Source organism: Antechinus flavipes, chromosome 4 (assembly GCF_016432865.1).
Source record: "Antechinus flavipes isolate AdamAnt ecotype Samford, QLD, Australia chromosome 4, AdamAnt_v2, whole genome shotgun sequence".
NCBI classification, from domain to species: Eukaryota; Metazoa; Chordata; class Mammalia; order Dasyuromorphia; family Dasyuridae; genus Antechinus; species Antechinus flavipes.
The window spans coordinates 175810752-175834083 of NC_067401.1; the positions used below are offsets into that span (position 1 = coordinate 175810752).

A 23332-nucleotide genomic window follows, 5' to 3' on the forward strand; every position below is an offset into this window, starting at 1 on the left:
TTTATTTTTTTAACAATACGTTTTATGATTTTATCAGAAATCAAGCCTACTTCACTCGCTATTTTGCTGGCTCCATTTTTTTCCTTTCACCAACATTGATCTTTTCCAGTTCTATAACACCTCTCCCATTATTCACATTTTAATAAAAAAATCAATGAGAATGAAATAACAATCACATCTTCAAATTTTTTTGATATTTTAGAAGATAGTTTACTTTATTCCTGTTTACATTAATTCATCAAGGTTAATGAAGTATTCTCTAAGTAGTAATATTTACTACTTGATCTACTATAATCACACTTTATAATTTATGTTTTTCTTAACTATCTTTTATCTTCTTTGTTCATATGTTCCTATAACCACATATCTCTGAGATTCTTAACAAAATTTTCTTATTTTTTAGTTTTATTGGGTCCCACAAGTACCTCAGTATATCTGAAGAGTGATAGGGATGGAGAGTGGGTGAGGAGGAAGAGATGGTACTAGTTTTTGACACAGAAATAGTCTAGTAATACTAGAAGTAGCAGCAGCAGCAGCAATAATAATGATAACAATCACATCATGATATTTCTATAACATTTTAAAGTTTGAAGTTTTTTAAATCCATGACACCATTTGATTCTCACAAAAAAAGAGATGTATGAAGATAACAACAATAAGAGATGGACCGTTAAGATTTTTTTTTTAAAGTATACAAAGAAATAAGGGTGAAAACAGAACTTAAACAGAAGTAATTACAGAACAACAAGCTTGAAGTATCATGGACTAGATTTCATAACACTCTGCCTCCATTTCCTCACATCTTTTTCTTAACTCTTCAGTCTGAAGTATAATTTTATCATTCAACTAAAACTACTCTCTCCAAAGTTGCGAATGATCTCCTAATTGCCAAAAGTAATAACTTTTTTCTGAATCTTCTTTTTTCTTGATTTTTCTGAAGTCTTTGATGCTGTCAGTCATTGTTTTTACTTTCTTTTTTTTAATACTCTGACCTTTCTCCTAATTTCTAGTCCTACTTCTCAACTACTCTTATACATCTTGAACTTGTTTATGTTTTATAAACATTTTAAACTCATCTTGTCCAAAATTCAATTCATTTTTTTTCCTCTCAAAGATTTCCACTTTTCCTAATTTTTCTGTTATTTTTGAGGACGTGACCATATTCCTAGGCATCTAGGCTCACAACATAGATGGCATTTTTGACTCCTTACTCTATCATTCACACTTCTTATAAATTGCAAGTCCTACTTACATTACATCCTTTGTGTACATCCTCCTTTCTCCTCTGACAGTGCCACCATCCTGGTCAGGCTCTCATCTCCTCATCTGTGGACCATTGCAATGTCCTGTTGGTCAATTTCCCTCAAGACTTTACCACTACAGCCTTACCTTTGCTCAGCTGCTAAATTAATCTTCTTAATGTGGGTCTGACCATATCATCCCCCTTCTCCCCTACTGAAAAAACTCCAGAGTCAAATGTGTTTGGCTTTTAAAGTCCATAATACTGCGTCTTTTTACCTTTTCAGGTTTGTTGCATCTTACTTAATTCCACTTACAGCCTTTGCTGTTCTTTTCACATGAAGCTCCATTAGTTGACTTAAAGCATTATCATTGATGGTCCCACATGCCTGAAATGCTTTCCCTTCTCATCTTTCTCTCCTAGCTTCTCTGGCTTCCTTCAATTCTCAGCTAAAATCTCACCTTCTACAAAATGTTTTTCTTAATCCACCTCATTTCTAATGTCTTTCCTCAATAATTCCCTCGAATTTATTCTATCTTTGTCATGTTTGTACAAGAGTATTTGCATGTTGTCTCATCCTTTAGTTTGGGAACTTTTTGAGAGCATAGACTTTTATTTAGTAGTGCACACATGGTAGGTGCTTGATAAGTACATATTCACTTGACTCCACAAAACAGAGATCTTAAATAATCCAATCTTGTAAAAGAACATAAAATTAGCTTTAAAGGAGCTACCAAAGTGGAAACAAAGGGGATACTTTGAGTTCTGATGGAGTCACAGGAGAATTTTATCAACATTTCAAAAAAAGGTACTACCAATTTTGTAGTACCAATACTACAAAGTCATTTTCAAAAATTAAGAATCCTGAATCAAAAAAGGACATTCAGTAAATTGCCAAACTTTCAAGATTTTGTTACAAAAAAACCTGAACTCAATAGAAAATCTGACAAATAAAATTTGACAAATAAAATCCAAGAGAAATATTAATTACAAGGTACTCCATAAGGACAAACTGCTTTTTATACAAGGAAAGTTAAACGGTATGTCTAAGATTGTCAGTAGTAATAAGGTTATTCAAATAGGGGAAAAATTGGGATAAAGCTAAACATAATGAAATTCTAAAAAACAAAACTGTATAAGAAAAGGTAAAAAGAATGATTATCTTAGACAAATGAATTGCAAGAGGCTTGCCCAGGATCACACAAAGAGGAAGAACTGACAGGAATTAAAAGAGTGGTGAGGAGTGCTGGTAGTTCTGGAAACCTACTCTCATCAGGAAGGTTAAAGAGGGAAATACATACACACACACACACACACACACACACACACACACGCATATAAAGGTCTTCTAAATAGAGAAACAAATAAGAGGGTAAAGGGATAGGGATGGAGGAGAGGATATAAGAATTTTTTTTAGAGGGGACCCTACTCACATCAGATCTAGATTAAGAGAAAACAATATATACATTTAGAAGAGAATAAAAGTCTTCTAGATTTATACAGAAATATGAGGGTGAGGGAACAGGATAAGGGAGAGCATAGAAGGATGTGTAGATGAATGGGGATGGGATAAAGAAGAAAGAACATATATATTTGGAAAGCTTTAAAAATCTTCTAAGAAACCAGAGGACAAGACTTCCCTCCACCTTAGATATTAACCCTCCTTTCCTTACCTTGTTGACTTAATGCCCCCTAACAATCTCCCAAGCTGTCACAGTATATTATATATTAGAGTAGTGAAGTTATGTATTTTGCAATGAAGGAAAGCAAAACCCAAACAACAGAAAAATCAGTTAAGAACTCCTTTGTGTCATGTGTCACTGGGGTATAAATTTTGTGCCTGAACTTAAAGCTAAAAGACAGTATGAATGCACTGGTAGTCATATCCTTAACAGCATCTTTCAAATACTAATTTTTTTTTTAGGTTTTTCTGCATCAGACTCCATAGGACTCATGATCAGTCACTGAAAGAACCTTATAATTTGCCTGTTATTTCTCCTGGAGGGTTTCCTGTTACATATAGCAATCTAGCAACCTCTAGGCTTCTGAATGACCTCACCCTGTGTAATGAAACTAATTAGAACTTTGTCAAATTTTCTGTTTATTGTTATTTAAACAGGCTTATGATTGCATAAATGTAGGAAACTTCTAGTGAGGAAATTTCTTTTCCAATGCAGGTATATACCTTCCTGTAACTGATAATTTTAAAGGACTGCTGGAGCACTTAGAGGTTATGTGACTTCCCCAGGCTCCTAATGTGTCAAAAAAAAAAAGGGGGGGGTAGTGATTATATTGTCATTAATCAAATTACATTACATTATACAATACACTCTGGAGCTGTTATCACAATTCTCATTCAAATTAATGATTGTCCCCGGAACACAGCCTCTCAGGACTTAAGGGACAACTATGGAGTTGTGAAGGATCTCCTAATGCTTATGACTCCCCAACAATGTACTTTCTCCCAGTATCATCAGTTGAGAATTAATTTTGTCAATTATTTTTAAGTAGCCTTCATAAAAGAATATTTTTAAGATGATATAATAACAGCTGGTACAAAACATCCCTGCAAAAGTCTGTGACTTCTCCAATTAATACATTCAGATTCCAGGGGAAAGTGATCTCAAGCTTACAAAGCATACATGGCAAAACGTAATTCGTAGCTCTTAATGGCTGGAGATCCTTTTCTCCCCTATACTCACCTTTGCTGGCATCTTTGTAGAACTTCATCCAGTCTGTCCTTGACTCACAGTGCAGATGCTTCTACCAGCCACTGTCTTGAAGAACAAGACTAAAATCCTCTAGATACTTTGTGATAACAAAGTCCCATTCTAGCTAAGGATGGGATGATGGGAGAGCAAACCAAAGATATAATGTCCTCTTGTGTTCCTTGTCCCAAGGAAAGCCTTGTCAGAAGGTTTAGTTAAAATACTCTTTATAGTTAGCTGTTTTGGGGGATCCAAAGTGTTACCAGATGCTCAAAACATCTGAGTTCTGAATAGATCTTTTATTTTATAGATGAGACCCACAGGATATGACTAAGTTTTCTTAGACAATCAGAACATTCAATGGCATTCAATGTCAGTGTCACTCCAGTTCATCTGAAAACATTTCACACAATTGAAAATGTTTGATTTGGTCATTGAGAGTTTTGCTTACCTAGTTAAAGTATCAGGGTGTGACAACCGCGCTAGCACCCAGGACACCCCAGAATCAGGTGGAGTCAGGATAAGCAAAAGTCCTTAATCTTTATTCTCAGTCTTTAGATGCAGGATTGAACAGGATGGAAGCAGAATCTCCACCTCCATCTTCTCCCTCATCTACCTTGTCTACTACCGAGTGTGTCCCTCGCTTGTCTTACTCCACCCCTTAGTCCCTCCTACAATCCTCTATACACCAATCATTGAGCCAGCACGGATAGTGGAAAGGACTACTTACCAAGCATATGCCCAAAGAGTATTGTCCAATCAGTAGTTAGCCTCAAGTGCTAAGCAGTCCCGACCTCAGTGCATCAACCCAATAGTTTCAGCCCTCTACATCAGGGCATCTTATTCCTTACTTTAATTAGAAGAAGGGGATTCAATTTATTTAACCCCACCCTTAAATTCTTTTCTCAGTTTTGATATTTGCTGTCCTCAAAATGCCTACTGAAATGTGTTTGGGAAAGTCTATTAGAAAATTCTAACTCCTTAAGTAGCACTTTCATGATATAGAGGATCTGTGTTACCATTTTTGTATCCTTCCCAATCCTTTATTCTAGAGTCTTATGAGAAATCAGTGTAGCACAGTTCATAATCAAATCCAATAATTATTTGATTATGAATTATACCACGCTGACTTTTCATTATGTCACACTTACAAATAAATGATGCTACAATTTATCAAATTGATTCCATTTTCCCAAAATTCTACTAGAACTTGTATACACACACACACACACACACACACACACACACACACACCCCTATACCTATACATATATATATATAAAATCTACACAATACAATTACCAGTCTTCTTGACTCCAAGGTCAGCTATCTATCCACTACACCATACTTCTGCTCTTGCTATTTAAATCTTATTTTAAAGGATTGATTCTATAATAATAAAGGATATAAACCCTTTAAGAAATTAAGTATGGAAATTGCATCAGATGTAATTTATGAACAAAAAGAAAATTGTTTGTACTTCCAAAAGTACATATAAATAAGATTATTTCTCCCTTAATAAGAAATTATTAGAGAAAAAATAATCTCATGATTTATCCAAGTTCATCACCTCTCCTGAATTTTTGTGATTCCATCCCATTGGTTTCCCATTTCTTTCTACTTTTCCAAATTGTTCTTTATGCAGCTGCTTAACTGGTATATCTAAAGCATAAATATGTACTGAGTTTTGCTCAGTGTGGATCCCTCTTGAGTTTGCAGTTCTCTCTTGAGTATACAACTAAATACAAATTCTTTATCCTGGTGTAGCTGGAGTCTAAAGAGAAGGATAATTTTTTTCCAGTTGGAAGGGAAGATTAAGGGATAATAGGAGGTAGCAGTATTGAGGGGCAGAAGAGCAAAGGAGATTTTGATCTTGTGGAAAGGAGAAAATGGCATAATAGATATGATGATTTGTTAGCTAGAAAGGATGTTGCTGTCTTAAGTTTAATATAATCATAAACAGTTGAGGACTTACCTGACTCACTGTCTCACATTAAAGAGATCTGCCTAGTAAAATTTGAAAAAATTTTAAAAATTGCATATTTTTCTCCTCACTTTCTCCCTCCCCCTTAGAAAGAAAATATATATATATATAATACACACACACATATATATAAAATACTTATATATAAGATATACATATGTACAAGTATATATAACATATATACACACATACACACATACATACATACATACACACACATATACTTACATATATATAACATATAAGTGTAGTCAAACAAAAAAACTCCCTCATTGGTCAAGCCTATAAATAAGTGTCTCAAATTACCTATCTGTCCATTACCTATCTCTCAAGTGATGGACAACAATCTTTATCATTAGTGTTCTAGAGTTGTGGTTGATCATTTCATTAATTAGGGTCTTAAGTCTTTTAGAATATTTCAAAGTAAACATAACCAGGAGGACAATTCATACTATAACATAAATTTTTGTTATAGTATGAATTGTCCTCCTGGTTATGTTTACTTTACTCTGCATTAGTTCACACACTTAACCAATTTTCTCTGAAACCATCTTTTCATTTCTTATACCTTGATAATATTTCATTAATTTACCTACAGTCAATCCTATAATCCCTGTATTTACCTTTCATGACTTCAAGCATTCCAGTGTTTTTATTAGCATCTCATTTTCACTTTCATGTCAGAAACTACATATAGTCTTACTTTCATGGCTGTGCAGTAGAAGGAAAAAAAAAAGGAGGAAAATATTTATAAAAGTGTTCATTAATTTACTTCAGAAAGTGCTAAAGTAAGCTCTCAAGTGCCTGAAAATGAAATTGAAAAAATGGAAAAGCAACTTAAGTCTTTGGGTAAATGAAATTGTGGTCACTCCCTGCCCTCTCCCTAAAGCTAGCAGAGAAGAGTGATCTTTTTTCCTTCCCTATCTTCCCCCTCTTGTTTATCTGGTTTCCCTAGTGGGGCAAGCTCTAGCCCTAGAGAAGCCCAGCCCAATTGGTTAGAAATTCTGAAATCTAACTGGTCAGGTAACTCACCTTAAGGTTTATACTTTTCCTTGGAAAACTGTCCAACAACAAACTGAAAAGGAGATGAAAGTTGGCAGGTTCCTCCTTTTCCTTTATTACCTCAAGGTTCTTCCAACATCACTGTCCCTGTCCCTTCACATTCTGTTTCTCATTGCTTCTTCTGTCCCCTACACTTTATTGGTCATTTCATTGTTAGTGTGTTAGAAAAAGTGCCTATTATCAAAATTAATGTTTTGTTATAAAGAATTATATTCAGAAAAGTGTATTTTCAGCAATTAGTAGAAAATTATAATTTTTGATTTTTAGAATACACGGGAGAGCTGCTGGAATACACAGGAGCCCCTTGACAGTGGCTGCTGGAGATCCACCCAGAATAAAACTCCTCTTGTGAGTTATGATCCACAGCTGTGGAGGCTCTCCGGGAATTGAGCTGTCCCTTAACATTTGGTAGCCATGAGAACATAACCCACTAGTTCTCATGGGTTCAATATATCAAAAGTCACCTTTTTTTAAAACTTTTCTGAAGTTTTCCAGGAAGGTCACCCCATAGAAGTTGAGGATTGATTGTACAATCATATGCAGTCATCTCTCAATTGATGATGAATCCATATTTTCTAGTTCTTTACCTAACAATAAGATTTGCTCTAAATATTAGTACTTTTTTCTTTCTTTGATCTCTTCAAAGTACAACCTTATTAGTGGTATTGTTGGGTCAGTGGATATACAAGATTTAATCATATTTTGGTCATAATACTAAATTGCTTTCCAAAGTGACTGGACTATTTCACAGTTCCATCAGCAATACACTATTATGTCTGTTTTCCTATAGCCTCCTCCAGTATTTGTCATTTCATATTTCTGTTAGTTTTGCAAATCAAGTTTTACTGAGGTAACTTCAGTACTGCTTTAATTTGATTTTCTCTAACTTTAGGTGTTAGAGCATTTGTCATATAGCTATACGTAGCTTGGCTCTTTTTTCACAAAAAAGGGGTTTTTTTCAAATCCTTTGACTTTTTGCCAATTGTGAAATGACTTCACTTCTTACAAATGTGAATCATTTCCTTATATCTTGACAATGTTATTTAAAAATTGCTATATTTTTCTCCAGTTAACTATTCCAATTCTATTCTTAACTATATTTGTTTGTGCAAAAAACTTTTTAAAGCTTTATGAAATAATGTTTGTTTTATCTTCTGTGAGCCTCTGCCTCATTTAGTCATGAATTCTTCCCCTATCCAAAAACCTGAAAGATAATTTCCTTATTATTTTTTAAATTTACTTATATTGTGTCCTCTTGTAGATAGGTTATTTTTATTTGGATCATATCTTGGTATATGATTTAAGATATTGTACTAAATTTAATTTCTGTCAAACTGCCACCCATTTTTAGGAAGCTTTGTCAAATAATGAGTTCTTAACTCATACTGGTATTTGAGTTCTTTAGCTTTAACAAACATTAGTCTAATTTTAGCAGATTTTATTCTATTCCTTTATTTTAACTGTATGGGCTTTTATGTTAAAAGTGTTTTTATTGCAAACAATCTTGAATTTTATTTCTATCCTCTTCTATTTTGTGAGTGAGTTTGAACATGTCACAATTATGATTATTTATTTCTCTCTATCCTATTCTCATAATTTTTCCTCTCTGTCTCCAACTTTCTTTTTAATATAAAATACTTTCATTTTATCTATCTCTTCATGACTTCTCATTTAAAATTAGGGTTTATTTCTCTCATGATTAATAACTCTCCAAATCTATTGATGTTCCTATTCCCTTTTCCCCTCTTCCTTTATCCATTTCCTTTTTGAATGTATTTCTAAATCAAACTCTTTGCATATGTGATTGTATTCTCCATATCCTATCCTCTTATGACCAGTTCAGATGAAAATGAGTTTTAATAATGCTCACTCTTCCCACATCTTTTATGTCTGTATATACGTCTACTTTGGCCCCATATTATGTGAGATATGAGATTAAATGATTATCTAAATTCCTCTCTCCTCCCTTCCTCCCTTTCCTTTCATCTTTTTAACATCATAAAAACAAAACAGAACCACCTGGTCCATCTGTTTAATATGATTCTTTTTAGACCTTTTAGTGTTTTGGTTCTGAAGAGATCCTCATATCAGTTAATTCCCTTCCCTCTCCATTGATTATTTAACCTTTTTAATATTGCTCTCAACTCCTGTGTTCATATTTCAAAATTTATATTTACTACTGTTCTTTTCATCATAATTGCTTAAATGTTCTCTATTAATTGAATATTATTTTTTCTTTGAAGGATTATATTAAGTTTTGCTGAATAAATTATTCTTTATTCTTGGTTGTAGTCCTAGATGTTTTGCCTGTAAGAATTAAGAATTCAATGCTCTCCATTTCAGTATAATGGTAGCTTCTCTATCTTACATAATTTTGTCTATGGCTCCTCAGTAATTGAAATCTTTCTTTCTCCCTACTTGTTTAGAAAGCTCTGAAATATTCTGGAACTTGATTTAATCACACACAAATGGAAAATCTAGAGAACTTCACCATATATAGGAAGTCTTTAATTTGTGCTCTGCACTGAACATCTTTTATCATAGTGGAGAGAATTCTTGTTGACCATTACTTCTCCCTATTTTATGCTTCACTTACAAATGGTTCCCTTTTTCTTTTAATTGCATTGGTTTTATTTGTGCAAAAAATCCCAAAACTTATCAGTTTTATGTAATCTGAATTGTCCAATTAATATTCTGTGACTCTTTTAATCCCTTGTTTTATAATGAACTCTTCTCCTAATCATAATCCTTAAAAGTAGTTTCTTCCTCACTTCTCTAATTAATTATATAAGCTTATATAATGAAGTCTAGTATTTCTTATGAGCTTATTTTAATATGTAGAAAAACCTTATCTAGCATACTACTTTTCAGTATTCATAGTAGTTTTTACCAAGTACTAAATCCTTATTCTTTTCTTAGAGTCTTTGAATTCATCAAAGATTATGCTAATTTATATCTGTATGCTGTCTACTCAATCTCTTCCACTGATTGATTTTCTAGCTTTGTAACCAGTACCATTGTTTGCTTTATATTGCTTTGTAGTAAAGTTTAAAATTTCATACTGTTAACTCCATTTCTTTCTCACTTTTTTCATTGTTTTCTTTGAGAGTCTTTGCATTTTGTTTCCCCAAATGAATTTTGTTATTACTTTTCTCAAAACTTAAAGTAACACTTTAGATATTTAATTGGTATGACACCAAATAGGTAAATTAATTTAGTTGGGTTTTTGTTGCATTTTTAACCAAACAATGAACAATTGAAATCTCTTTATTTTCCCCTAAATACTTACCATGATCACTGTGTCCAAGTATCCCTCTCATGAAATGCTGTTTCTTGTTGTTTTTAGACTCATAATATGATCAACTTCACTAATTTCTTTAAGTACAATTTTAAAGTGTTGCATCAGTATCAGTAATTGTTACTCAGAAAGATAAAGATAGGGATGTGCTGATAAATGTTTTAGAAATACTTCTGGAAAAACAAAATGTAAACTCAACGCACTTTAAAGTTTAATTTTCATTATTAACATTTCCTGGAGCTGACTCCAGAATCTTTTGACAGAAAAATATCTATTTTGGTTTGAAGTTGAATACATTAAAATTTTATCTCTTTCAGGCCTGGGTAATCTTACCTAAGAGACTGAGTTGGAGAAACCAGTTCGATAAAATTTGCATTCTTTGGTCACACTACCACTTCCTACCTATCTTTTTCCCCTTTCCCAACTCCAGGGATGTAAGAGAAATGAAAGGTGGTTTGGATGAAATGGAAAGTATTGACTAGACTGGGAGTCAAGAAAACTGAGTTCTATTTCTGTATATGCCCTTCACTAAGTATAAGAGCATTCATACAGAATTGGAAAGACCTCAGGAATCATCCTGGTTCAAACTTTTCATTTTATAGAGTAGAAAAGCCCAGATAGGTTAAGTGACTTACCCAAAGCTGCACAGAAATTATGTATTATAGGGAAACTACTGAACAAGGCAATACCACTCTGATGCTTCATTTCTTCACCTGTAAAATAAGAATGTTGGACAATTACTAAATGGTCTCTATAACTCCTTCCAACACTGACATTCTATGATTTTTATGAGGAAAATTCTTATAAGCAGTTGATTTGGATTTGCTGTGTGGAGGGCAGAGTAGGCAAGAGTCCAGTGTTCTCAAAGCTGAAATCCTTCTTCATTGAATAGCAACAATGTTCTTTTGGCCCAAAACAGTAGGAAGAATATATGCTGGCTTTATTGGTAACCCAAACTTATCCTGGGGTGGGGCAGGGGAGGGAAGACGAGAGGAATCCTTGCTTTGTATTTGTCCTTGCCAAAGTAGTAGCAAGAATGTTTTGATGGCTCCTTTGTCTTTCTTTCTTGCAGAAAAGCCACGGATAAACAACATCCTGACATCAGCTACAGAGCCCTATGACCTTTCTTTCTCTAGATCCTTCCAGAATTTGGCTCACCTTCCTCCATCCTATGAATCTGCAGTTAAGACCAACCCCAGCAAATATTCATCTCTGAAGAGGCTAAGTAGGTGGTGTTTCCTTTAGTAGTACTTTAGTCTCAGGTTGAAGACACATTTTCATTTCCTTACCAGGACATGGGAATTTGTCCCTACTTTTTCTGTCTAGATAGAAAAGGGATAAGGATGGAGAGAAAGGAAATATGGTTTAGTGAAATGAAGTCAAATTCATAGAAGCCTCTAATATATATGCGGGATGCATATTGATAGTTTTGAAATATAATGTTATTTATGTTTGGTTCATTTTGTTAATTATTTCTCAATTATATTTTAATTTGTTTGGGGATACACTTTGTAATATTGCAGCTATCTGCAGCTATTTGATACCCTCTGGCTTAGTGCACATAGTTGTAAGGTTTTTTTAAACATAGATCTGTGAAAATATATATATTTCAATGTAATAGGTTGCTTTGTAATTCTATGTATTTTATCTCATGCATTTAAAAGTATTATTCTAAGGGTAGACTCCTTTATGACTGCCTTTGTGGCAGAAAGTTTTATTTCTATTGCCAGGAATATTTATGGCTGACCATCTCAAGAAATTCTCAGTTAGATGGTGAGGATTAAGATCATAGAGCTTGCCTTAAAACAGTAATGTGGATTCTCCCTGTGCAGCGGGAGAACTGTTCGGTTCTGCAAATATGTATTGTATCTAGGATATACTGCAACATATTTAACATATATAGGACTGCTTGCCATCTTGGGGGGGGGACAGGGAGGGAGGGGAAAAGACGAAACATAAGTGATTGCAAGGGATAATGCTGTGTAAAAATTATCCTGGCATGGATTCTGTCAATACAAAGTTATTATTAAATAAAATTAAATTTTTAAAAAAAAAACAGTAATGAGGGATCCTGTATTTTGTTGAAATTTAAAAGATGAATTCTGTGAGAATCTTTGTTTCTTGTGATTATCTCTGAATGGAATATGTGTGCATCCCCAGAGATGAATACTGATTTGATTTGTATGGTAATATGAAATAGGTACAAAGTTTCTACAGGTGCATTGGTATGTGTGTTTGCATATGTGTATATGTGTTTTTACGTATATGATATCTGTGAATATGTAAATATACACATGTTTATTGATGTGAGGTAATATACACAAGCCCTGTCCTAGAATGTATGTTTATAAAATATGCCAGGTATGGTGCTAAATATATAAATCTGTAGATTCTGAATAGATTATAGACAGCAATGTAGCAAAATGAACAGAATTCTAGACCTGAAGTTAAGAAAAATAAGTTTAAATACCCCTTCAGTATTTGCTAATTTGCAACCTGTGTCAACTTGGTAAGTCATTGAACCTCTTCATCTAAAGAATAGAAAAATAATAGTACCTTTCTTCCAAGTTCATATGAGAATCAAGTAAGATAATATTTGAAAAGTGCTTTATTATTATTTTTATTCACTCAAAGGTAAACAATATATATAAACATATAGACAAATAGCATATCTACTTAATATCTATGTAAAATGTGGGTATGTGTATAGTGTGCATATCTATAGTTATTTGTGAGCATAAGGATGTATAAGCATATAGGATTTACAAATATATATGAAAAAGGAACTACAAAAGCTCAATGAAAAAATAATTCCTTAAAAATTGAGCAAGTAGAAGCTAGTGATTCCATGAGACATCAAGAAGCAATCAAAATCAGAATGATAAAAAAAATAGGTGGAAAATGTGAAATACTTTATTAGAAATACAACTGACCTATAAAATGGATTGAGAAGAGAGAATTTAAGAATTACAGGATTGTCTGAAAGCCATGATCAAAAGAAAGGCCCTATAAATCATCTTTTAAGAAATTATCAAGGAAAACTGCCCTGATACTCTAGAACCAGAGAATACAATAAAAATTGAAAAAATCTACTGATCATCTTCTGAAAGAGATCCCAAAGTTACAACTCACAGGAATATTATAGCTAAATTCCAGAGCTTCCAGATCAAGGACTTGGAATATGATAGTCTACAAAAGTAGGGTTACAAGCAAAAACCACCCAACCAGCAAAATTGAATATACTTCTTCAGATGAAAAAAATGTATATTCAATAAAATAAAGGATTTTCAAACATTCCAAATGAAAAGACCAGAGCTGAATAGAAAATTTGTCATTCAAACCAAAAACTCAAGCGAAGCAGAAAAATGGGAAAGAGAAATCACAAAGAATTCAATAAAGGTTAAACTTTATTTTCATACCTAGAAAGAGGATACTTATAACTCATAAAAACTTTCCCATTATTATGGAAGTTAGGAATATAAAAAGTCAGAGTATATAGGTGTAAGTTAAATATGATAGAGCAATATCTTAAAAAATAAGATTAAGTTATGAAAAAGAAAAATTCGCTAAGAAAAGGAAAAAGGAAGACGTAGAATGGAGTAAACTGTTTCACAATAAAAGAAGTGAGAAAGACCTTTTATGGTGGAGATAAAGCTGAGGGAATGAGTCAGGGAACATTTGAATCTTACCCTCATCACAATTGCTCAAAGAGGGAATAACATACATTTAGTTGGTTATTGAAATCTATCTTACCCTACAGAAAGGTGGGAGGGAGAAAGGATAAATAAGGATGGGAGGCTGATAAAAGTGAGGGTGGATTGGGAAAGGCAATAGACAGAAACAAAACTTTATTTCTATGGATGGACAGGGTAAAAACAGAGGAAGAGGGAGAGAGAAAACAGAAACATGGAAAGAAAGATAAACAGGGGAATAGGATGGAGAAAATAAACAATAATCATTTTAATGAAAAAATGTACAGCAAATTTTTCTGATAAAGTATTCATTTCTCAAATGCATGGAGAACTAAGTTAAATTTTTTAAAATAAAAACCATTCCCTAATTGATAAATAAATGATTAAAAGATAGGAATAAGTAGTTTTCAGATGAAGTAATTAAAGCTGTTTATATTCATGTGAAGAAATGCTTTAAATCACCATTGATTAGAGAATGTGCATTAAAACAACTCTCACACATATCATATTGATTAATATGACAGAAAAAGAAAATGACAAATGTTGAAAGAAATATGGGAGAGCTGAGGAACTAATGTATTGTCAGTGGAGTTGTGGACTGACTTAGCCATTCTGGAACTATACCTAAAGGTTTATAAAAACCATGTATTTCCTTTGACCAAGGAATATCACTATTAGGTCTGAACCCCGAAGAGATAACAAACTAAAAGAAAAGGATATATATGTACTACAAGTATTCATAACACTTCTTTTAGTTGTGGCAAAGAATTGGAAATTGAAGGAATGCCCATCAATAGGGAAATGACTGAACAATGGCTGAATAGATTATGATTGTCATAGAATACTATTGTCCTATAAGAAATGACAAGCAGGATACTCTCAGAAAAACATGGAAAGACTTATATGGACTGATGCAAATTAAGATAGGCAGAACCAAAACCAGAACATACTAACATCTATATTATAGAATGATCAGTTGTAAATGATATAGCTATTCTCAGCAACATAATGATTGAAAATAATTCTGAAGGAGCTGTATGTTATCCATATCCATATCTAGAGAAAAAAAAACCAATGCAGATGAAAGCACTTTTTCTTAAACTTTCTTTTTCTTAGTATTTTTGATCCATGTCTTCTTTCACAACATGACTAATATGGAAATATTTTGCATGACTGAATGTAGATAGCCTATAATGTATAAATGTTAAAATTGAATCAGTGAATGTTTTTTTTAATCACATTATTCAGGAAAAATATATTATTGACGTGGCATTGAAGGGATTTGAGATGATCCTTAACCACAACCATTTGTTCTAATGATAGATTATTTCTGGCATGTATTTATAAAGTGTATGTAAATGCCTATATACTTGGCACACAGTACTACTTCATAAATGCTTATTGAATTTATTTAAATTTCACATACATAAATAATATGTGTTTTGAGAGGGTAGTTTATAAGCTGTGTTAAGAGAAAGTGTTGGATTAATGGCTGGTTTTATTTCAATGTTGTGAGACTGGTTCTACAATTCAGCTGTCTGTCAAGTATCATGCACTTATTGTGAAGCTATTAACTGCTATTTGGTGGTGACAGAATGGGGAAGATCTCAGGGCCAGGATATTATATCAGATTAGGAATCAAGAGACCTAAATCTTAGTCAAAATTCTGGCACTATGTAGTTTTGTCATCTTGAGCTGATCTCATTTCTCTGGACTTTAATTTCTTCTGTAAAATGAGGGAATCAGACCAAAAAAATCTCTAAAATCCCTTCTAGGTCTGACAGTCAATAACTTTATTATAGAGATTGGGGTTAAAGTGATATTGTGCTATTGTGGGGTTTATTCTCTCTCTCTCTCTAGCCCCTTATCCCTGAGGATTTGACAGTCCAGTCAGTATTCTTCCTCATCCCACTGTATTATTTGTCTCTCCCCTACAGCTGACAAGGAAGCTGATGAGTACTACATGAGGAGACGTCACCTCCCTGATCTGGCTGCCCGGGGCACACTCCCTCTGAATGTCATCCAGATGTCACAGCAGAAGCCCCAACCCCGTGAGCGGCCTCGCCGGCCAATACGAGCCATGTCCCAAGACAGAGTCCTCTCTCCTGAAAGGGTGATGCCAGAGGAGTTCAGCATGCCCTATGACAGGATTCTATCTGATGAGCAGCTGTTGTCAGCTGAACGCCTACATTCCCAGGACCCACTACTGTCCCCAGAGAGGACAGCCTTCCCAGAGCAAGCTCTGTCTCGTGCTATGTCTAACATGGATGTCTTTGTGTCTACACCTGTGCTGGACCGCTATCACATGACCAAGATGCACTCCCATCCTAGTGCCTCCAATAACTCCTACAATACCCTAGGCCAGAGTCAGACCGCAGCTAAGCGCCAGGCCTTTGCAACTCGGAGACACAACACGGTAGAACAGCTGCATTACATCCCTGGACAACACACTCACTACCATACAGCCAGCAAGACTGAAGTGACTGTGTGACTGGGGTCAGAGCCAGGGACAGGCTGGGTGGAGACAGCTAGGAGAGAAACCTAATTGTCTTTCCTAAAAGGGTCTTGGGGACTCTTCTGGCCCTTGTCATTCCACCCTCTCCTACCTTATCCACAAGTGGATAATTATAGAAAAATATTCAAGGGAGGTGGGGGCCAGATGAGCTGCTTCTGCAACAGAAAGCCATACCCCCTCCTAGAAGTACAGCTCAAGTCTCCTGGGACTGACTCATTTCTTATACATCTAAAAGTTTTTCTCTCACTTTTTCAAGTGGAATCAAGAATTTGTGAGAAAAGGAGATCGTTCTGAGGCTTCCCAGCAGCATCTCCTTGTTCCCAAATACTCTCTCAATAGGGGTTCAGCTATTAGAGACCTTCTCCTCAGTAACACCCTCCCCTCCCAGGCTGGGTTGACCAGGGTATGTGGAGAGTTGGCTGGTTAGGTTGGCAACGTGGTCTCATTCATTTAACTAGAACTACATCATGGAAATCTTCTAGTGCCTAAAAACTGCCTACTCACCAGAGCAGTGAAACTGCTGTGTCCATAAGCACAAAGATAACTTCCTTGCCCTTCATCATAGTGCTCTCAGACCTTACTTTCACATAAGCCTGAAAGCAGACAAGTTTCCATTATTTCTTATATTCCTTCACAGAAACTCTGAGTTTAAGAAATCTACTTAACCACATCTCCCTTCTTCTAAGCATTCTCTGCACCCCCTGAGTACTCCTTTCCTTCAGGTCTGTTCTCTGTGAACCCAAATCCTCATGGTCCTCTAATTCAGAAGCTTAAGAGCTCTCCTGAAGTGGTGATGAAGTAAATTCTCATAAAGAGGGAAACCTTGGCCTTAGCCCTATACAAGGGAATTCATATCAGAGAACTGGATAGCCTCAGCATTGTCTCTAGGAACCCTAACTTCAGCACTCTAAACCCAGACTACTGCTCTCATGCAGGCCTATTTCCTCTCCCCAGAATCAAGCCTGACTTCCTATCCAAGACTGTCAGGCTCTGGGGGGATTCACTGTGATCTGAAAGGGGAATTATCATTTCCATAATTCCTGGTCCCTCTTTCTTAACCCCATTCACATCAGACTGGACTGTTTCATATGCAGTCTGTATTTTATCCCTCTAAGAGGGCAACCCAGGCTGCAAGCAGAAAATTAAATACCACTGCCCCTCCCATAAGGCAACCTGCGTTTCCACATTACCATTGTAAACTTCATTCTTCTCTTTTGTCCAGACACCAGTCCCCTGTAATCTTCCACCTGTTTTGTCCTTTTGGGGACTTCTTTTCCCTGATTACCTTCCCTTCTCTGTTCTGTCAGCTACAAACCTAATTAGTATCTACAGCTTCTAGAACTTATTACTGGTCTGGATTAAAAAGAGACAGAATGATTTTAAAAATCTACCAATGGGATTTTACTTTATTTAATGTTTTATTCTAGGCCCCTTTCCTAGCCCAACTATTCCAAGCTACTTTACAACCCTTTCCTATTTCTTAGGTCAGAGAAATAAGATGGAGGTATTGTTGAGGGAAGGGAGAGAGGGGGGAAGGAAGACCAACAGCCTAATAGATCCAACTATATAAAGTGATCATTGGGCAAGCACTTCATTTCAAGTCAAGTCCTTACATTTTAGTTCTGAGTTGCTGCTGAACCATCTGTTGCTGTACTGTGACCCAGACAGAGAAACTAAATGGAGCTCATGTGTATGCTGCTGAGTAGTCTCATCTTCTGCAGAGTATAGGTAATTTACTAGCCTGAGACTGACTACTAAGATGAGTATGTGCCAGGCTATTTTCACTTTTGTAGAGAATGGCGTCTGCCTCATACTTAGGACTATGGTGCCACTGCAGCTTCATTAGTTTCCTTTCCAGGATGTTAAAAAGAGAACATCTTGAATGAAAACTTTCAATTAATGGCCCTAATTGTTCCCTCTACTTTAGTCACTTTAGCCTTCTATCACCACTTCCACCAACCTGTTGGATGGAGTACAGCATAAGAACATAACATTTTAGAGACAACCATCCTATTATGTCCATCAAAAAAAATTAGGCTCCAAATGAAATGACTTTTAAATAGGGTATCTTTTTATCATCATGGAGGTAAAATATCTCCCACATTGATGTGGTGCCTTCAAAGGCCAGAAAATTCTTCCATGGAAGCCTTGTAAATTTTCCATCATACTAGATGAGATGACATTGAAATTAATTAGTTTATTCAACTTATATGAAGAATCCTAAAGCTCTAATTTTTGTCTGAACTTTGGGAAAATTACTATCAGTAGAAGTATGGTAGAGTGGAAAATATATTGTTTCTGGCTCCAAATCCTGCATCTTTCATTTACTATTTACATGACCCCAAACCTATAGAACAAGTGGCAAAGCTGGGATTTGAACTCCTGTCTTCTACTGATTCCAATTTCACTGCACCATTGAGCCACACTGCCTGTTTTGTGTCTCAGTTTCCTTTTTTGTCAAATTAGGGGGAGTTAGTACATGACCTTTGAGATCCCTTGCACCACAAAATCTATGATCCTATGACATCTCATCATCCCACTTTTTTAATTCACTGTTCAAGCCACTCTCATTCCAAAGTGAACAGAGACTCCTCAAATGATTGGTATGGGCCACTTGCCCCTTTAGCTTCCCTATATGGGGAGTGTCATGGCTTCTAAGAGCTAAAAGAAGGACAGATTTTCCACATGTAAACCTTTTGAGGGCTAGTCTCCACAGGTTTATCTGAGTTTGTTTTTTAAGCAATATGGGAGAATTGGGTTCAGTGAAACCAAATATATCTATTACAGGTTCATGAAATATTCAATTGGCCACAAGAATAGTGAGGGCAATCCTATCAAAAACTTTAGCACAATACCAACAAACCAAGCCAACTTTATCCACTTTTGTGAGAAAAGAGAAAGGCAGAACTTCTCTACCAAGTGTTCTCTCCTCTGTCTTTTGTACATGCATTTCCACAACTATTCATAACCAACAACTGTTGTACCAATTTGCTTTTCTCATTCTCTAAAAGAAATCAGTCAGTAGAAAATCCATTTAGTAAATTTCCGTAATCTTTGGCAGAGCATTCTCTCTTGAATGTTTAAAAATATATTGTCCTCCTTATTTTGGTCTCTATTCCTTTTTTAAGTTCTGATAAAGATTCAATTTGATTCAATTTAATTTAGCAAATATTTATTAAGCACTTATTAGGTGTAAGAGATTGTGTTAAGCATTGGCAGGGACATGAGCCTGCAATTGCAGTGTCTTCCTTCTTATTTTTCTCCTTTAATTGCCTCTTTCTGTTCTCCTAATCCTTAAAAGAATACTCAACTCTTAATAAAATTGAGTTCTTTTGAATCTTGCCATGGTTCCTGGTTGTGTGAATTTACAGATTCCAAAACTTTTATCAAGTAGTCCTTAATCATATAGATATTTCCACTGATGGACTTTGGGATTCACAAGTCAATTAGATGATAGATGATCTTCCAAGTATCAGCTTTCAATTTCCTCTTATTCTTATCCAAACATCTTTTTTCTACTTTCATTCTAATTCAATTCCTTTCTTTACTCTATATCCCAGCCCTGATCTCTTCTACCTAATCCAAAAGCTTGTCTTTCTATGCACTCTCTCTCCTCAATTGTCTGCTGCTTTCCTTTCCCCTCTAATGCTGGTCCCTTCTCCCTATCCCTCCTCTTGTCTCTAGCTCTATAAAGCAGAAATCTAGATGAAAATAATGGAATTAGTAATTCCTGAGGTTCCAGGTTCTTTCCTGCCAAACCCAGTTCTGGCCACATCTCTTAGCTCCTCAGGGATCTCTCAATCACACTTGTCTCCCTCCTTTACCCTTAATGTACCTTATATTTAATACTTAACAAAAGCAATTTACATGAATTATCTCACTTGATCTCCTCTTCTGTTTGTAGGTGGTATTTGCCATTTATCTCCAAAAGCTAAAAGTTTAATTTGTTTCTCAGAAAGGGAAGGAAAGGAGATCATTCTCCATTGTATTACCCAAATCAACTCTTCAATTATTCATATCAAGCACAAGTGAGAAATTGAACTGAAGAAATTACCTAAGAGTCTGCCTTTGACATACACATGACTACATTTAAAAATCATTTATCTTCTAACAAACCTGGAAACTTGTTCTGAAAGTACTTCAAGGGAGCTAATATCTTAGTATTTTTCAACATTCAAATACTACTTTCCTTAAGCAAACCATTGTTTTGCTGGAAAATTAGTAAGAGAAGTATTTCTGGGCTCTCATTGGATTTTCATTCACATCTTGACCCTCCTTTGCCCTTGCAACTTCTGACTCCCATCTGATCTTCAGATTTCTCCTTTCTGAGCTGTACATTACGTCTGATCTACAGTGAAATTCTCAGCCACCAAGGGCATACCTAGTATAGGGTTGACTCAATATTCTTGGCTCACTGAATCAAGATCTTGAAACTGCATGTTTAATTATCTAACCATTCAATAGGCTTGATTTAATAGGTTGATTTTTATAGAAACTTGCTTATATCAGAAACACCCAAACTATTCAAGGCTTTTACCCTTGAGGAATTTGTTTCCTTTTTCAATGTGGTCCAGGCTGAGAGACAGCTAGCGATGGGATGGGATATTGACAGGAATTGGGGAGGTGGTTTTGTCCATGAAGTCACAAATCTTGTGCTTAAGGGTAGTTCTAAGGAATTTCAAAATTCATTGATGAGCAACATCTTGAAAAGGACAAAGTTTTGTGATGTAAAAAAAAATTTTTTTTTCTAAACAGCAATGAGATTTGTCTCCTCGAAAACAACTCTGGACACTAAGGTTTTGATCTAGTTGGAGAAAGTGAAGAAGGAGTCACAGCTGAGCCTCTGGGTAATATATGGAATTGTTACTGCCCTTGTACCTTTCTAAAACCTCCTAGTAACACTCCAGTAAAGGATTATGAGATGAAACAAGAAGACAGGATCAAAGTCAAGATAACTTAGACAAATCACATATGTACCATCATTCCTCTACTAATGACAAAAATAACATTGCGTGCCTCCTTAATGTCAACATCTATAAGGAGCAAATATCATTTCTCAATTGTGTCATTCTTCCCCTCTTCAACCTCATTTCCTCTTGCAAAGGACCACCGCAAGGGGATGTCCCATTCATGTCCTTTATTAATGGCGGATACGTTCTAGATATTTTGTAGTAAGATATTCTCTAATAAAAGCAATTCTTACTTTAAGATTTTAATTTGGATACACTATTTCCTAAGAGGGATTAATGAACATTTTTATGCATTAGCCCAATTTATGGATTTCATCTTAATTATATGGTGGTACCAATGAAAAATTATCTTTATATCTCTGTAACTTTGCACAGATTCTTGATTAATCATTAAGCTTCAAGATAAGCAGTACACTACTGTTTCCTCTGTATTATTCTCCTTGTTCTACTTACCTGTAAAAGCACATTCTGTATGTACTGTAAACAAATATCAGTTTAGTAAGATTTAGTCTTAAGGATTTTTCCACTTTTGTCAGTAACAAATATTTATGAATTTAAAAATAAAGCAATTTCAACAAAAGTATTGTGTCTTTAGCTCTTCAAGAATTAAACATCACTTATTTAAGAGTGTTTTTCAGATCATTATTGGCAAGAAGACCACAAAATATACATCTCCAAGCTTGGAGAAAGATTGAATTTATTATTTCATTGATATAAGAAATGCCCAGAGGAAATAATTTCTTCCACTAATACAAGTTAGCACCTTTTTTCTTCAACTTTTGTCTTGAAAGTTGTCTGAAATATCCAATTAAATCTATTTGCCTAAGGTCACACATCCAGTATCTATAAGAGATAGGACTTAAATCCAAGTTACCTGTCTTCAACCCTCTTGCTAATATGCCAAATTGTCTACATTAAAAAATCTGACTCATTGGAGCAGCAGAGTGGTGCAGTTGATAAAACAAAGGCCCTGGAGTCAGGAAGACCTGAGTTCAAATCTGACCTCATACACTTACTAGATATGTAATTCTAAGCAAGTCACTTAACCCTATTGCCTCAAAAAAAAAAATCTGGTGAATTTATATGATTCATTGTATGCGTTACAGACAACCCTCATCTAAAACAGAAGTTTGAATTAAAATATGTCTCTTACTGTCTTTCAGTTGTGACCCAACTGGGGTTTTCTTGGCAGAGTTCTTTCTGATTTCTTTGAGAATGTGTTATTTGCAGCATCCTAGTGCCACAATATATTGGTATTAAAAAGATGAATTTTTGTTTCAGAAAAAAATCAAGGGTCACTGAGAGTTCTATATGAGTGCCCAAAATAATCTATCTTGTTATCTTCTGTCTATTTAATTTGGTTCCCAGATGTCCAGTACATATCAATCAATAAAGCAATCACCAAGAATTTATTAATCATCTATTGTGTGCCAAACACTATGTTGGGTTCTTTCCATCAAGGGGCATACATTTCTATCTGGAAAGACCATATGTAAGTATGCCATATCTACATTTTGTATATACAAAATAAATACAAGAGAAAGGGAGAAAAGAGGGCATTAGAATTCAGGGATATCAGAAAAGGCTTCATGAAAAAAGCAGCATTTGAACTTAGTCTTCAAGTAAATTAACAATTCTGAGAGGAAATTAAAAAGGAAGTATATTTTATGTTTGGGGGAGAGGCAGTACATAGGCAAGAAGATGGGAAATCAAGTACCACTTATAAAGAATAGTAAGAAGAGTCATTCAGAGTCTACTAGTGTACCCTGAAATTTTCGCTTATATCTCTAGCCCAGGAAGCTGTATCATTTCATTATGAGCTGCTTCTTGTTGATTTGGCAGGATAGTATTCTTCCTCATTTG

The 23332-nt window shown here is 34.9% G+C and overlaps 1 protein-coding gene across 2 annotated transcripts in view; it reads left to right on the forward strand.

The window, feature by feature from the left end:
- SHISA6 (shisa family member 6) overlaps positions 1–22049 on the forward strand; it is a 473827-nt gene extending 451778 nt beyond the window's left edge. For both annotated transcript variants that reach the window (XM_051995557.1, XM_051995558.1), the window contains 2 exons: positions 11365–11517; positions 15922–22049. In XM_051995557.1, coding sequence (XP_051851517.1) covers positions 11365–11517; positions 15922–16475 — 707 coding nt within the window. In that variant the 3' untranslated portion in view covers positions 16476–22049. The remainder of the gene's footprint in view (positions 1–11364; positions 11518–15921) is intronic.
- Positions 22050–23332: the final 1283 nt, after the last annotated feature.